General features: G+C 48.1%; 1 protein-coding gene across 7 annotated transcripts in view; it reads right to left on the bottom strand.

Annotated features, from left to right (window-relative positions):
* Positions 1-232: 232 nt before the first annotated feature.
* RALGPS2 (Ral GEF with PH domain and SH3 binding motif 2) overlaps positions 233-15,787 on the bottom strand; it is a 197,033-nt gene continuing 181,478 nt past the window's right edge. For all 7 annotated transcript variants that reach the window (XM_053909228.1, XM_053909227.1, XM_019426220.2 and 4 more), the window contains one exon: positions 233-481. In XM_053909228.1, the coding sequence (XP_053765203.1) occupies positions 248-481 (234 nt within the window). In that variant the 3' untranslated portion in view covers positions 233-247. The remainder of the gene's footprint in view (positions 482-15,787) is intronic.

Below are 15,787 nucleotides of genomic sequence, written 5' to 3' on the forward strand. Positions count from 1 at the left end.
TAGGTCAAAGCCAAACTCTCCCCGACCCCTGACAGACCTCTACGTCCACTTTGTTCTCTCTGTCTCTCGCTCATGCAGCGGCTGGTACCGCCATCCTCCCAGAGACTAGAACAGGCACGTGGGATGCACCCTTGTCTATTGTATCCAGACACGAGGTCATTTCCAGCTCCCCACCTTCCTCCCCATTTCTGCCGCTCCCTTGGTTTGAGAGTCTCATTCTGAGCTGTCACAACGGACTCCTCGACAATCACCTTACCTCTGTCCTGTCCGTTCTCAAAACCCTCCTTGACCCTTGACCCTTGATTCCAGGGGAATCCATCCGAAATACGAAGTTGTTTGAGCACCCTGCCCCCACTCCCTTGGAGTGTACCGTGGAGAAAACAGTTGAAAACCAATCGTTGCAGGGTAGTGTCCTTCTAAGGGGGAGGTGGTGATCCAGTGTCTGTGAGTGGGGAGATTGATCTCTGTCGGCTTCCTTCCCCTGCAGGGAGGAGTGGGGAGAATAGGTGGGAATGGCTGAATTTGTGACTTACTGTTTAGGTCAGCACAGAGAAAGCCTGAGTGGTCACTGAAGGTTCATGGTGTAAAAAACGTAAAGGAAGCTACAAGGCACATCTATTAAGTTGGAGTAGAGTGCTATGAACACCTTATCTTTAAAAGAAATATTTTTCAGGGGCACCTGGGTGGCTTAGTCGGGTGAGCGTCCAACTGCAGCTCAGGTCATAACCTCCCTCACTCATGGGTTCGAGCCCCGCGTCGGGTTCTGTGCTGGCAGCTCAGAGCCTGGAGGCTGCTTCAGATTCTGTGTCTCCCTCTCTCTCCCCCTCCCCCACTCACGCTCTATCTCTGTCTCTCAAAAACGAGTAAACATTAAAAAAAAGAAATATTCTCCAGTTTCTGTTACCAACAAGGCAGCGCCCTTGCCCCCGTCCCTCACCCCCATGCTCACGTGCACCCCAGCCTCCCAGACTGTGGTCTCTAATATCATTCTCCACTACCAGGAATGAGGATTCCATAGAGACAGCTGATTCCTTGTCTTTAAGAGGCAGGAAAAAAATCAGGATGGGGTCTGGAACATCTTGTTGTTGCCAGAAAGCAAGAATGCTTTCAAGAATGTCAAGGGCAGCGCTGCAAGGACAAAGGAGCCAAAGGGGTTCCTGAATCAAGCCCTGACCATTTGGGCATTAATTAGAAGAGGTTGAGCCAGAGAAGGAATGTGGGTTTGCTACAATACTCAAAAAACAAAACAAACAAAAAAACCTTAAAAGTATACAGACAAGTGGCTGGAGGTGAAAAAAAAAAAGGGTGAATAGAACGGGCTATGTTAATTTGTATTGACTTTAGTAAGTGGGGCATTTCATGTAAACAGGTCTTTTGTTTCTTCTACTAATTATAAATCTGTTTATAAAAGAGAGATGTGCTTGTTTCTCTCTGTGAAAGCAAGAAAGAATAAATATAGGGAACTCTGAGTCAGCTAAAATTTTTTTTTTTTTTTTTTAGAAAGTAGGCACCATCCCAGGACAGGGCTTCTCAATCCTGAGGTCACTAGGGATAATTCATTAGGGAGGATCCCCCTGTGTTTGCAGTGGGCCTGGGAGGAGCAGTATCTGCAGAGAGTTGGTGCCTTCTTCCTCAGGGGATGGAAGTTCGAGATGGCCCTATAGGTGATAATGCACCGCCAGCAAGGAGCCGCACGTTTTTAATAACGCTAACAGACCAGGGCAATATATCATGAGGCAACCCTGGCCAAGCAAGATGCCAATTCATCTCATTTCTGGGGGGAAAATACAATGCTGCAACACTGAAAACCTTCCCTGAAGGTGTGGGCTTGAAAAGTCTTACTGAAGTAACAAAGTTTAATTATAAAAAGGAGACTCCCCATATTTGGATTCTTCTCATCAGACTTTGCAACCCAGGCTTACATCCTGACCCAGAATCAATTCTTCAACCACCCAGACTTTCACAAACTCCAGCGGTTTGAGGCGGTTCTTTCCCTTTTTCTTTTGGTCTGGTAAGGTTGTTAAAATCCCTAGGAAGGTAAAAATAGTATTTGGTAAAATCACTGAAATCCTAGGAAGGTGTCAAAATTGGCACCCCGGGAAGGTGTGGAGTTTAGGATGAGACAGAAAGTGAAATCCACATCATTAGCACTTTTTTAACAGGTTTTGATATAAAGGTATGAAGCGGTTTTGGAATTGCGATGTTTTGTATAGTTAATGCACTTAGAGCTTTTAGAAGGATCTGCTGCATTGAATTTGTGAATTTAATTAAATGTTTGGAGGTGTTTCTTTAAGTTGGCGATCAGTGTTAAATGTGAAAATCCAATGTGCTAAATTCATGAAGTCTTAAAAAAAAAGACTTTATTTCTTAGAACAGCTTTTGGTTTACAGTGAAACTGAGTGGAAAGTAGACAGTCCCCGTATGCTCCCCTCCCCGTGATGACACACGGTCTCCGAAAGCTCTCTCAGCTTCCCCACCCCGCAGAGCGGTACTTTTGTTAGTCAGTGGACCCATACCGACACATCGTTATCAACCAAAGTTCAGGGTCGACATTATGGTTCACTCTGGGTGGTCTTGGCAGTCTTTGGGTCTTGACAAATGTATAATAACATGTATGCACCATTGTAATGTCCTACAGAATAGTTTCACTGCCCTAGCCATCCTCTGGGCTTGGTCTATTCATCCTTCCCTCCCCACTAGTCCCTGGCAACCACTGATCTTTTGTTTTGTTTTGTTTTAATTTTATTTATTTATTGTGAGAGAGAGAGAGTGCGGGAGGGGCAGAAAAAAGACAGAGAGGGAGAGAGAGAATCCCAATCAGACTCTGCACTGACAGCGGGGCTTGAACTCATGAATTGTGAGATCATGACCTGAGGTGAAATCAAGTCGGACGCTCAACTGACTGAGCCACCCAGGCGCCCCAACCACTCATCTGCCTACTGTCCCCGTAGTTTTGCCTTTTTCCGACTGTCAGCTACTTAGAATTGTACAGTAAGTAGCCTTTATAGTTTGGCTTCTTTCATTTAGTAACATGTGTTAAAGTTTCCTCCACGTCTTCATGGCTCGATAGCTCTTCCTTCCCCACCCCCTTGCAGGCTGAATAGATGGGCCACAGTTGGTTCATTCATTCACCTACAAAAGGATATTTTGTTTGCTTCCAGGTTTTGAAAACTATGAATAAAGCTGCTATAAATATCTGTGTATAAGTTTTTGTGCGGATGGAAGTTTTCAACTCCTTTGGGTAATTACCAAGGAGTACCTTGCTGGATCATAACAGAGTATGTTCAATTTTGTAACAAACTGCCAACTGTCCTCCAAAGTGCGGATTCCATTTTGCATCCCCCCTGCCCCCCACAGCGATGAATGAGAGCTCCTGTTGTCCTCAACCTCACCAGCATTCGTTGCTGCCATTGTTTGGGGTTTGGGCCATTCTAATAGGTGTGTAGAGGGAACTCGTTGTTTACAGTGAATTTGATTCAGAAATGAAAACCAAGAACACATGCCAGTTAGAATGGCTAGCATAAAAAACACAAGAAGCAACAAGTCTTGGTGAGGATGTGGAGAAAATGGAACCTGTGCGCTGTTGGTAGGAATGTAAATTGGTGCAGCCATTCTGAAAAATGGTATGGAGGGTCCTCAAAAAACCCAAAACAGGAGCACCATACAATCCGGTAATTGTACTTTTGGGTATTTACCCAAAGAAAACAAAAACACTCATTGGAAAGATATATGCACCCCTATGTTCACTGCCCCATTATTTACAATAGCCAAGATATGGAAGCGGCCCGAGGGTCCATCGATAGATGAATGGATCCAGAAGATGTGGAATATTACTCAGCCATAAAAAGAACCAAATCTTGCCATTCACAACAACATGGATGGACCTGGAGTGTATTATGTTAAGTGAAATAAGCCAGACAAAGACAAATAACGTGTGATTTCACTTATATGTGGAATCTAAAAATATGGCAAACACACAGCAACAACAAAAAAGAGAGAGAAACAGACTCATAAATATAGAAAACAAACTGGTGTTTGCCAAGAGGGAAGGGGGTGGGGGAGGGGGGAAATGGGTGATGGGGGGATGAAGGGGTACAAATTTCCAGTTGTAAAATAAGTCATGGGGATAAGACGTGCAGCCTAGGGAATATAGTCAATGATACCTTCATACACCAATCGTGGTGAACGTTCCATAACATATAAAATTGTTGAATCACTACGTTGTATACCTGAAATGAATTTAATATTATATGTTAACAATACTTCAACTAAGTTTTTTTAGTGGGCATTAAAGCCTGTGTCAATAGTAGTCAGCATCCCTCTCCGTGCCCAGAGGTCCTTCGGACTTGAACTAACCCTCAGTGGTCTGAATACTACTCACCAGGCAGTGTGGGCCTGAGTGGGGGTGGGGGGGGGCGGTGAAGAGGGGCCAAGTTACTCCTGGTTGCAGATAGGATGACTTAGGGAGGAGGGTTAAGGGCAGAGAGAGTAGGCCAAGGTTGGAGAGAGGGGGACAAAGAAATACGGTGGGAGAATAAAACTCAGGATGGTGGCCAAGAAAAATTTAAGAACGGGCAGCTTAGTATTTTGTTTGACGGGACGAGCATTGCTGTGATGTGCCCCGTTTCCACGAGGCGGCACTGTGTGGGTGTGGGGGTGTTTTGCGTGGAACTCCAGGAGAGGTGACTGAGCTCCACACCTGTGTCCCGGAGGCATGGAGAAGGACCAGCTGTGGGCAGGGAGAGGGAGGAGACCAATAGCCTGTGGCAGCAGCCTGTGGTCAAGTAACTAGTGCGGGCCCCTCTCCCCAGGGACATAAGGAAGGCCAAGAGGGTTTCTATGTGGAACTGGCCCTCATCAGCCAACAAGCCGATTGTTCCATTTTCAAGATTTTCTGTGAGTTGGTTATTAAATTACTGGCAGGGAGAAATCTGCCCTGAGGCATTTGCACCACGCAAGTTGGTGTGCCAACGTCACGGGTCAGCAACCTCCCCAACTTTGCTCACGGCTGCCAGTTAAACGGTGACTAGCACACCACGGCAGGGAGGCCATTTGTGATCCGGCTCCTTGCCTCTCTCTCGAGGCTCAGCTCCTGTCACATCTTGTTTTTCACACACCAGAAATGCCAGAGGACACGAAACTCCTGGCTCCTGGCCTTGTGCAAATGCTGTCCCTCTTTCCCTGACTGCACTCCATTTTTTAAGTCACCTCCTGGGGAAAGGCTCCACTCCAGGGCTGGATGTGTGAATTCCCAAGGAAAAAGTGTCTTGACCCTGTGGGGTCCTCCCTCCCATCCTGTCCTCTCCAGCTCGAGGCCCTTGAGATGGGCCTGTGGACTCTTCATTTCTGCGTCAGGAGAGCCTGGCGTGGGGCCAGAACCTCTCTGAACTTCTACAGCGTGATCTCCCAGGATAGGCTTAGTCTTATTTTTTTTTGTAAGTTTTTTTTTTTAATGTTTATTTTTGAGACAGAAACAGCATGAACGGGGGAGGGTCAGAGAGAGGGAGACACAGAATCTGAAACAGGTTCCAGGCTCTGAGCTGTCAGCACAGAGCCCAACGCGGGGCTCGAACTCACGGACCGCAAGGTCATGACCTGAGCCGAAGTCGGCCGCCTAACCGACTGAGCCACCCAGGCACCCCTGGGATAGGCTTAGTCTTTGAGGACAGTCACAGTAGGACCGTAGGCCCGGAAGGGGAAAGATGCTGCCATCTTTGAATTTAGAGGGAAATTCTCCAGTGCTTCCCGGATGCGGTGTGCTGAGGGACAGCGAGCGCAGGGGCAGCTTTCAATGACAGAGGATGAAAGAGGAGGCCTCCTGATGACTGCTGAGGCCTGGGGCTTCTCCAGGTGGCAGCAGTGGCCTTCGGTCCCACCCATCCTGCAGCGCACTGGGCTCCAGGCCTCTGGGACGGCTCCAAGGTGTCAGCACCCGGGCCCAGGCCTTGGCTGCCCGCTGACTGAGTCGCTCCCAGCCAGAGCCACTTTCCGACCCCGCAGACTTGTCAGCAGGATTGGAAATGGTGACTTGGATGAAAAATTTAAACTGCAGGGGAATTTTTCAGGGCTGCAGAGAGAAGAGCTCCTCTTGAGGCATTTGACTGGGTGGCCCCCTGGATGGCTCTGCCTCCCCTCTGGTCAGGGAGACGTGGGTCCCGTGGGTCCCGGAGGACAGCAGCCCTGAGGGGAAGGGCAGGCGGAGACGGGGAGGGGCCGGCAGAGAATCTTCCCTGATGCTGTTTCCTACTCTTTCAAGGCAATGCCCCATTATAAACACTGTTTGCTTCAGAATCCTAAATGTCGTCTAGAAATCTTATTGGCATTTTTGGGAAGATACACGAACCAGTCTTCCTGGTGGGGGTAGGGCACCGTCTCTCCACCCCAGCAGGAGACGGCTTAGAATAAAGTAGAAAGCTGAGAGCCAAGACTGGCAGGTCATGCCCCGCTGGGGACAGCCAGGAGGCAGGCCAGGTGCTGTCCCCCAACCTGGGCCTGGGGGTTGGGATGCGCACATGAGCTGCCTTACCTCTCTGGACGTCGATTTTCCTCAGAGTGGCCAAGATGTCTTTTCCTGGAAAGCCACGAGTGGGGGCGGGGCAGAGAGAGAGGGAGAGAGAGAGCATCCCAAGCAGGCTCTGCACTGTCAGCGTGGAGCCTGACACGGGGCTCGAACCCACAAACGGCGAGATCACGACCTGAGCTGAAGTCAGACGCTCAACCGACTGAGCCACCCGGGTGCCCCAAAGCTTTCACCTACCTTTACTGCTCCACTTCCCTTGGTCCCCAACCAACAATCCCTCTTATCCAAATTTCGCCCTCACTTCAAGGTTTAGCTCAAATAATGCCACTTCCTCCAAGAAATCTTTGCTGAACTCCCATCTGGAAATCATCTTTCCCAAGCGTCCATGGCACCTTACCCGCACCCCTTGTCACCATTCTCCAGGCACGGTGGTTGTCTACACGTACGTGCTTTTTTCTGATGAAGGAACCATGTCTAATTTATCCCCATCTGGCTGGCTCTTCAGCATAATATCCGGCACTTTGTAGGTGCTTTTTAAGAGTTGAGCTCAGTAATGTGACCTTCTGCTCCTTGTAGGGACAGTGTCCCAGGGCTCTACACTATAGCTTGTGGGAGCATCTGAGAAGGGAGCAGCATGGGAGGCAGTACCTGCCCCTCAACATCCACCCCCGTGACCCTGGGAAGGGGGGCCCAGGAGCCCTCTCTGGGTCACACTGAATACAAGAATCAGACGAGGATGATGTGCCAGAGACAAGCCTCCCTTGATGTCATCCCACCTCAGAGAAACTTCTCCCAAATCTGGCCAGGGTGGCAGAACCATGAGCCTCAATTTTGGTCACTGCCTTGGGTACAGGCTTAGGATGTGGTCTGCAGGCCAGGGAGTCAGAAGACAGGTGACCCTGCACAGTCCCCCACTGATGACTTTCTGGAAAGGATCCCCTAGCAGCCCTTACCCAGTGAATTCGTATTTCCTCCTGACAGGCCATATCCACACACAGACCCTGCTTTCTCTCTAGAAAATGTTGCTTGCGGAAGACCGTGTGCCCTTGACTAAGCTCATCTTGAACCCAACGGGGCTGTGGTTTTCATTTCATATCTCCTGGCTGTCCCTCCCTCCCTTTCTGAGAGCGTGACTGGGAAATGAGGAGGAAGGCAGGATTTTAAATGGCTGATGATCTCCATCTCCTTGTGGCAGCCGCCCAGTGTGGACTCTGGATCCGGGCCACCGAGCCAGCATGGGGAAGAAATGAGGCGAGGGGGCAGAACGCAAGCAGAGAGCCCGGCTCCTGGGTCTCCTGCACACTAGCTGTGCGACTTTGGGCAGCAGGGCCCCTCCTGATTCCTCTGCACCCCGCTTTCACCACCCACAACAGACAAGGGATACCCCCCCCCCCAACCTTGCCCAGGGCATACATTAGAATGCAGATGATGCAGGTGATGCTTCTGGAGACAATTCTGGGGCACAAGATCCAACCCCGACCCATATAAGAGTACTCTGAAAAATCATAAAGTGCTGTATAAACTCAGTATCCATTCATTCCCTAACTCCTTTGTCGAGAGCTTGGGAAGTGCTGTCAGGCAAGGTGAGTGGTGCTTGGGGGACAAAGTGAGAGTTCCTCATCAGTCAGACAGCAGTGGGGGGCACAGACAGACAGACAGATTTACCGGCGCTAGACAGAGACACAGGCCAACAGGAGTGTGAAAGAGATTGGGGATCGAGGAACCTATAAAGTGGCTCCTTGGAGAAGGGGGCTCCTGCTGAATGTGGAGACTTGGTAAGCAACTGGATGAATGGGGTCAGGGAAGCCAGGGGGTCTGGATGACCACCGGCTAAGGGCAGCCAGTGAGGGTCCGGTGCCATTTTCAGAAATGGGGATGCAGGAGGAAATCAGCGTGAGGGAAAAAGAGGAGTTCTTTTTCTATGCATCCTGAGTTTCTCACCTTTTAGGTGGCAAATAGCTTTTCCCTCCCTTGTACCAATAATTTGTTTCATTGCAATTTGTTTTGTTGCCCCCCAAAACAAAAAACAAACACACAACAAAAGCAGGACACAGAAAAGCATCCAAGTGAATAGATTCCTCTTAATTTTGCACTCAGAGCGAGTCAATTAACCTACTGGTGAACGTTCTCCCAAATCTTTTTCCTGCGATCCCTAATTTCAAAAAACATAATTAGGAGTAGAGTATGATACTGTTTTTAAAACTCTTGGTGCCTAGCTATATCCCAGATCAGTACACTCAGAATCCCTGAGGGGCTGGGGACCAGGCAGCGGTGCTTTTTAAAGCTTCCCGGATGATCCGGATGTGCAGTCAGTGTCAAGAACCAGAACCCAAGAGACAAACTAGTACCAGACGGGGCAGCAAAGGCAGCCTCCTGCTGATTCCATGCTGGTGCTTGAAGGCTCCACAAAGAACTCAGAGATGTATGTAGCACCAAGCCCAGCGACCACAGGGCATTTCAGGCTTCTACCCAGAGGAATCAGACCAAATCAGGATTCAAAGAACTGAAGAAAAGACGGTATTTTCAGACCCTCCGCTCAAAACCTGGAGGCTTCCCCCTGGGTCGGTATTTTCAGACCCTCCGCTCAAAACCTGGAGGCTTCCCCCTGGGTCATGGATGGTGGCGGAGTCCCTTCAGTGATGGAATTAATACCTTCACGTCTCCACCCTCCGGCTCTACAGCTCCCCAGCAGGTGCTGGGGATGTTGTGAGCCACAGAGCAAGGTTACCTTCGGGTCCTAGCAAGAAAGGGATTATAAACTCGGGGAGCGGGCATCTGCCGTCTTGGAGAAAGAAGGTAAAGAGGGAAAAGAGAGCCTCCGATTCACACGAGAGCATCGGGTCCAAGAATTGTAAACATGCATAGGCTGCCAAACCTCACTCTAAATATATTCCAATGATCTCATGTTTTCATATGCAGCGCAATAAAAAGAGGCATTTTTATTCATCTTGGATGACAGCATTTTGAGCTTTTATGAGAGCGCTGTAGAAGTATTCGCGTAAGCAAGAACCGCAGTCAATATTTCAGCCGCTTAAAGTCACCACGACAGGCACTTTCAAGGTGCTGAACGACAATTACGTATCTTCTCGCGAGTGGGACCCTCAGATGCCTCTCCCGACACGGCAGCCAACCCCCCCCCTCCCACCCCGGGGGGGGCGGGGGAACCGGCCCCATCACAGATCCCCTGAGGAGAGCCAGGAGAGGCTCTGGAGGCCTCAGTGTGTATCCTGAGGTGATTAACATTTCGTTTTGGCCTCTTCATCTGCACGGACTTCATCTGTTCCTCGTTTTCTCCTTGGCCAAAGAGACCACGTCCAATGTCCTGAAGGAGAAGGCTGGAAGCTCTTCCTAAGCCCTTGTAGATGAAGCCCACTGAGGGGGCATGTGGAGCGTCTCTCCTTCTGTGGCCATCTCTCACAATAGGAGAAAGGGACAGAGAGACAGAGAGAGAGACAGAGAGCACGCTCATCTCCGTCCTGCCTGACATCTGTGGAGCCTGTGTGATTCTCAGCCCTCACTGAGCTGAACAGCCAACCTGAGAACCGGGGGCCCTGTCGGGGACCTCCGCACCTTTGAACCCCTCCCCCCTAGAGCTTACCCTCGCCCTCGTCTGGAATCTGCTCTCCGGCCCTGTCTGTGCATAAATCAAGCAGCAGGGTAGAGCTCGGAAATATGACGAATACCTTGGCCGGCTCCTGCCTGAAAAGACGAGGGGGGAGGAGAGGGGATCTAAAGTAACCAGGCCTTGGCTGGAGGCGCAGCCAGAATTTAGTGTTCCTGGAGCTGGCCCCGGCTGCTCAGACTCACGCCAGGGGAAGCTTCCCTGGGGGCAGCCCAGCGCTCCAGGCTCCGGAGGAGAACACCGCTCAGAAAGTCTTGGGCACTTCGGAGCCCTCACTGCGAGCCCGGGGACGGGGGCTTGGGGACGCTTTGTCTCAGCGGGGACGGCCCTCGCAGCAGCCCCGGGTCTGGAGGCTGCCGTTCGCACAGGGAGCTCTCCCGGAGGGGGTGTGTGATGCTCATGTGGGCACGGGTGTGCAAGGGCGTGTGCTCACGTCGGCGGCCCGGGAGGCAAGAGCACCCACAACCCCCCCCGGAGGACACAGTTGAGGGGTGTCTGCAGCCCGCAGTCTGGGGGATGCTCAGTGCTGCAGTGGTTGGGCTTCCTCTGGTTCCTGCCTTCACTAGGTTAACTGGTCCCCTCTAGTGGTTTCTAGTAGGTGGGGACCCTGCTCTGTCTTCCCCGTCAGGGACAGCCCAGCAGGGAAAGCTGGGGGTCCTGGGGGTCCCCCTCCTGCCCCGGTGCCGGTCACAGGACCCACTGCAAGCAGCTCCCGAGTGACCAAGCTCCTCCGTGGGGTGCCACGGTTGTGACCGCACGTGACAGGGTTCAGGCCTCTGAGAGCTTCCGTCTGGAGATGCTTTGTGTTTTGTTCTGTTCTTGAGAATCACGGGGAGACGATTCCCGCTGCCGCTGGCCGAGGGTCCGGGCAACCGTGAATCTTGGGGGCCGAGCTGTTGCTTTTGTGAGGAGCTTTGGAGGGTTTAGGCTGCCACGGGTTCCAAGCAAACATGTATCAGAAGGGCTGCCTTCCCAAGGCCATCCATCAGTCACCTCAAAATATTCACTCCTCTCTCCAAACCCCCTCCACACTTACAAGCATTTTTTTAATTGAAGTTTTCCTTTTCTTTTTTTAAGGGAAGGAGCACCGTGAGACCCTCACTGCAAGGAGACAGGCCATTACCACCACTCTCGCCCCTGGTGCCTCCGGGCCCCCTCCTAAGGGCAGTGTGGGTCCTCTGAGCTGGCAGAACACTTAGCTTTCCTCGGGCGGAGGCAGATCACCCAGTCGGGCCTCCGGCCAGGGCTTTCCTGTCACCAGAGCCACACTAATGCGAATACATTTTTCATTAGGAGAAAATAAAACTCACAAGTGACATCAACTGAAAAATGTTCTTTGAGAGCAAGTTATTTCCATTTAAAGCGAAGCACATGACAGCTGGTGACTTTTAATGGAAAGTAAAATTTGCTGGGCTGCCTTACTATCAAACCACTTGAGAATTTGTGTTTTTCATTTTCCTTTTTGGAGCAAGGCAACGCTTTGGAGTCCACAAGAGCAGATGAGGAATGGAAAGGTCTGGTCTGGTCTCTAATTATGGCCTTAAAAGACCCTGGACAATCCTCAGCAAAATCGTGTTCCAGAATCTAGGCGCATTAATTTCCTTTACCTTTCACTTGAAGCTCATTTAATAAGCTGCTTAGAAAACAGACTCTTCTGTCCCGCTATTCACTTGGGCTCTATTCCAGTAGTTGTGTGAGTACCGAAAACTCTTTACCATTTCTCCAGTTAATAGGAAATGTCTGGTACGAAGGGATCCAGTGGGTATTTGCTATGGATGATATGTTTGTGTCCTTCCCAAATTCGTATTGTGTAACCATGACTCCCAATGTCCCAATGTGATGGTGGTTGGAGGAACCACCTTTGGGAGGGAATTCAGCTTAGATGAGGTCATGAGGGTGGGGCTCCCTTAATGGGATTAGTGTCTTTTTTTTTTTTTATGTTTATTTATTTTTGACCGAGAGAGAGAGAGAGAGAGAGAGAGAGAGACAGAGCATGAGCGGGGGAGGGGCAGAGAGAGGGAGACATAGAATCAGAAGTAGGCTCCAAGCTGTCAGCACAGAGGCTGATGCGGGGCTCGAACTCACAGACCGCGAGATCACGACCTGAGCCGAAGTTGGACGCTCAACCGCTGAGCCACTCAGGCACCCCTGGGATTAGTGCCTTTTTAAGAAGAGGAGGAAGAGAGACCAGAGCTTTCTCTCTTTCCACTCTGGTGGGCATATAGCAAGAATATAGCTGTCTTGGGGCACCTGGGTGGCTCAGTCAGTTAAGCCTCTTACTTCAGCTCAGGTTATGATCTCACAGTTCATGAGTTCAAGCCCTACATCGGGCTCTGTGCTGGTAGTGCAGAGCCTGCTTGGGATTCTTACTCTCTCCTCTCTCTCTGCCCCTCCCCTGCTCATGCTTTCTCTCTCAAAATAAATGAATACAATAAAACTTAAAAAAAAAAAAACAAACCAAACAGCTGTCTGTGAGGCAGGAAGAGATCTCTCACCAGGAGCAGAATTTGCTAGCACCTTGATCTTGGACTTCCCAGCCTTTAGAACTGTGAGAGTCAGTCAGTAAATGTCTGTGAAGTCAGTCTATGGTTCTCTAAGACAGTATTCAGGTAAGCCAGGAGGTGCTCTGTTACCATGAACTCTAGGGGATGAACTATCTGAACACTTGAACTGAAAGAAAAACCATGGGATGCCAGACGTCTGTTTCAGGCCAATATGAATTCAGTTCCTCTTTCCCTCCAGAATCTTCTAGCACTTTTAGAATCCATAACGCATTTGTTGTCTGTGTGGAGCAGCAGGAGCACCTCCAGAATTTGGGGACATGGTCAGAAGGTGTCAGGTGTTGAAGGGAGAAACTGATAGAATCTTCACAACATGCTTGATATTTACCATCTGCAGACGCAGCCCGCAGCCCGCCCTAGAGGAAGTTTTGCAGATGCATTGCTGACGGTTTCACGGTTTGCAACATTAAGATTAAACCCGAAGTTTATTGAAGATTTATGTAATGACCAAGTAAATTGTAATAAGCCATATTACTTGAAGAGGATTAAATGAGTGGGTGTGAAACTTCCTGTATGGAGCCTAGAACAAGAGCGCTGAAGAGGAAGAACGTGGTTAGTGCTTATCCGGGGATGTCAAGGGGATATCGAGAAGGCATTCCCGACTCTACTCCAATCCGGGCCACACACCCTTCAACACCTTTTCCCTGATTCCTGCTTAACAAGCAATTTTTGTGTAGTTTGCTGCTCTTTCCTGTTTGGTGCGTCATGCTAAGGATTGTTCTGTCTTCTTGGAAACTGACCCCTTTATCATTATAGAATGTGTTTCTTTATCCTTGATAACTTCCTTTGCTTTGAAGTCTGCTCTGTCTGAAATTAATGTCACTCTTCCCGCTTTGTTTTGATTAGGATCAGCATGGCATATTTTTCTCCATCCATTTATTTTCAATCTATTATGTGTCATTACACTTAAAGTAGGTTTCTTGCAGGCAACATATAGTTGCCTGGGTGGCTCAGTCGGTTGAGAGTCCGACTTCAGCTCAGGTCATGATCTCACACTCTGTGATTTCAAGCCCCACATTGGGCTCTGTGCTGACAGACCAGATCTTGGAGCCTGCTTTGGATTCTGTGTCTCCCGTTCTCTCTGGCCCTTCCCCCGTTCATGCTCTGTCTCTGTCTCAAAAATATATAAATGTTAAAAAAAAAATTTTTAATAAAAATAATAATAATAATAAAAGAATCTATTCTGATGATCTCTTGTAGCTCATTGGTGCATCTAGGTCACTGACATTCAAAATAATTATCGATACAGGTTGGATTAATGTCAGCCACACTTGTTACGGTTTTTAGTATGTTGCCCTTGTTCTTTGATCTTATTTTTGTCTTCCACTCTTTTTCACATTTTATATAAATTAATTTTCTCTCCTTTCTTAGCATATCAATAATACTTCTTTTTTTCCACTTTTTTTTTTAGTGGTTTCCCTAGTGTTTGCAATATACATTTACAACAAACACAAGTTTACTTTCAAATAACACTATAAAACTTCACAGGTAGTGAGTACCTTACAGGAACAAAATGGTCCTAATTCTTCCTTCTTGTCCCTGTATCACTGCTGTCACTCATTTGACTTACATGTAAGCATACACGTGTGTATATATATATATATATACCAAATACATACATGAGCATACATAATCTTAATACATTGTAGCTATTATTATTTTGAACAAACTGTTATCTGCTAGGTTAAGGATAAGAAAAATAAAAGTTTTAATTTTACCTTCACTTATTTTTCAATGGTCTTCCTTTCTTTATGTAGATGAATTTCCGACCTATTTTTCTTTTCTCGAAAGAACTGCCCTTAGGGGCGTCTGGGTGGCTCAATCCGTTAACTGTTCGACTTCTGCTCAGGTCATGATCTTGCAACTTGTAAGTTTGGACCTTGCATCAGGCTCTGTGCTGACAGCTCTGAGCCTGGAGCCTGCTTCAGATTCTGTGTCTCCCTCTCTCTCTGTCCCTCCCCTGCTCACGCTGTCTCTCTCTCTCTCTCTCAAAAATAAATAAAACATTGAAAAAAATTAATAAGGAACTGCTTTTAACTTTTCTTGCAAGGCAGGTGTACTGGCAACAAATTCCCTCAGTTTTTGTTTGTCTGACAACACCTTTATTTCTCGTTCACTTTTGAACAATAATTTCTCAGGATACAGAATTCTTGGTTGGTGGTTTTTTTTTGTTTGTTTTGTTTTTGTTTTTGTTTTTTTATCTCTCAACACTTTTCTTGTTTGCATGGTTTCTGTGGAGAAGCCAGGTATAATTCTTAGCTTTGATCCTCTATAAGTAAGGTGTATTTTTGTGTCTTTTTTTTTTCAGTAGTTCAAAAGTAAGTTTAAGTGTCGATTTTTGTTGTTTCTGTTTTTTCTTTTTGCATCTGTCTTGCTTGATGTCCTCCAAGCTTTCTGGATCTGCAGGTTAGTGTCTAGCATTAATTTAGGTGAAATCCTCAATCATTATTGTTTCAAATATTTCTTCTGTTTTTTCTTTTTTCTCCTCTGGTACTCCTGTTATAAGTACGTTACACTTTTTGTAGTTGTCCCACAAGCCCTGGATGTTCTGGTCTGGGTTTGTTGTTGTTGTTGTTTTTGTTTTTAGTCTTTGTTCTCTTTGCCCTTCAGTTTCGGAGGGTTTTACCGAGATAGCCCCAAGCTCCGAGATTCTCTCCCCAGCTATGTCCAGGATCCTGGTAAGCCCATCAAAAGCATTCTTAATATCTGTCACAATGTTTTTCGTTTCTAGCATTTCTTTTTGGTTCCTTCTTAGGATTTCCATCTCTCTGCTTACATTGCCCATCTGTTCTTGCCTGCTGTCTACTTCATCCGTTGGATCCCTCAGTATATTAATCATAGTTGCTTTAAATTCCCCATCTGATAATTCCAACATCCCTGCCATATCTGCTTCTGATGCTTGCTCTGTCTCCTCAAATTGTGTTCACCGACTTCTGTGTGTCTTGCAATTTTTTTCCCTGATGGCTGAACACCAAGTTACTGGGTAAGAGAGATTTCTCTGAATAGTCCTTCAGTAATGCGGTGGTGAGGGGCAGAGAAGGTCCTATAGTCCTAGGATTAGGTCTCAGCCTTTCGGTGAGCCTA

This window comes from Panthera pardus, unplaced genomic scaffold (genome assembly GCF_024362965.1).
Source record: "Panthera pardus isolate Hobbes unplaced genomic scaffold, ASM2436296v1 HiC_scaffold_21, whole genome shotgun sequence".
Taxonomy (NCBI): domain Eukaryota; kingdom Metazoa; phylum Chordata; class Mammalia; order Carnivora; family Felidae; genus Panthera; species Panthera pardus.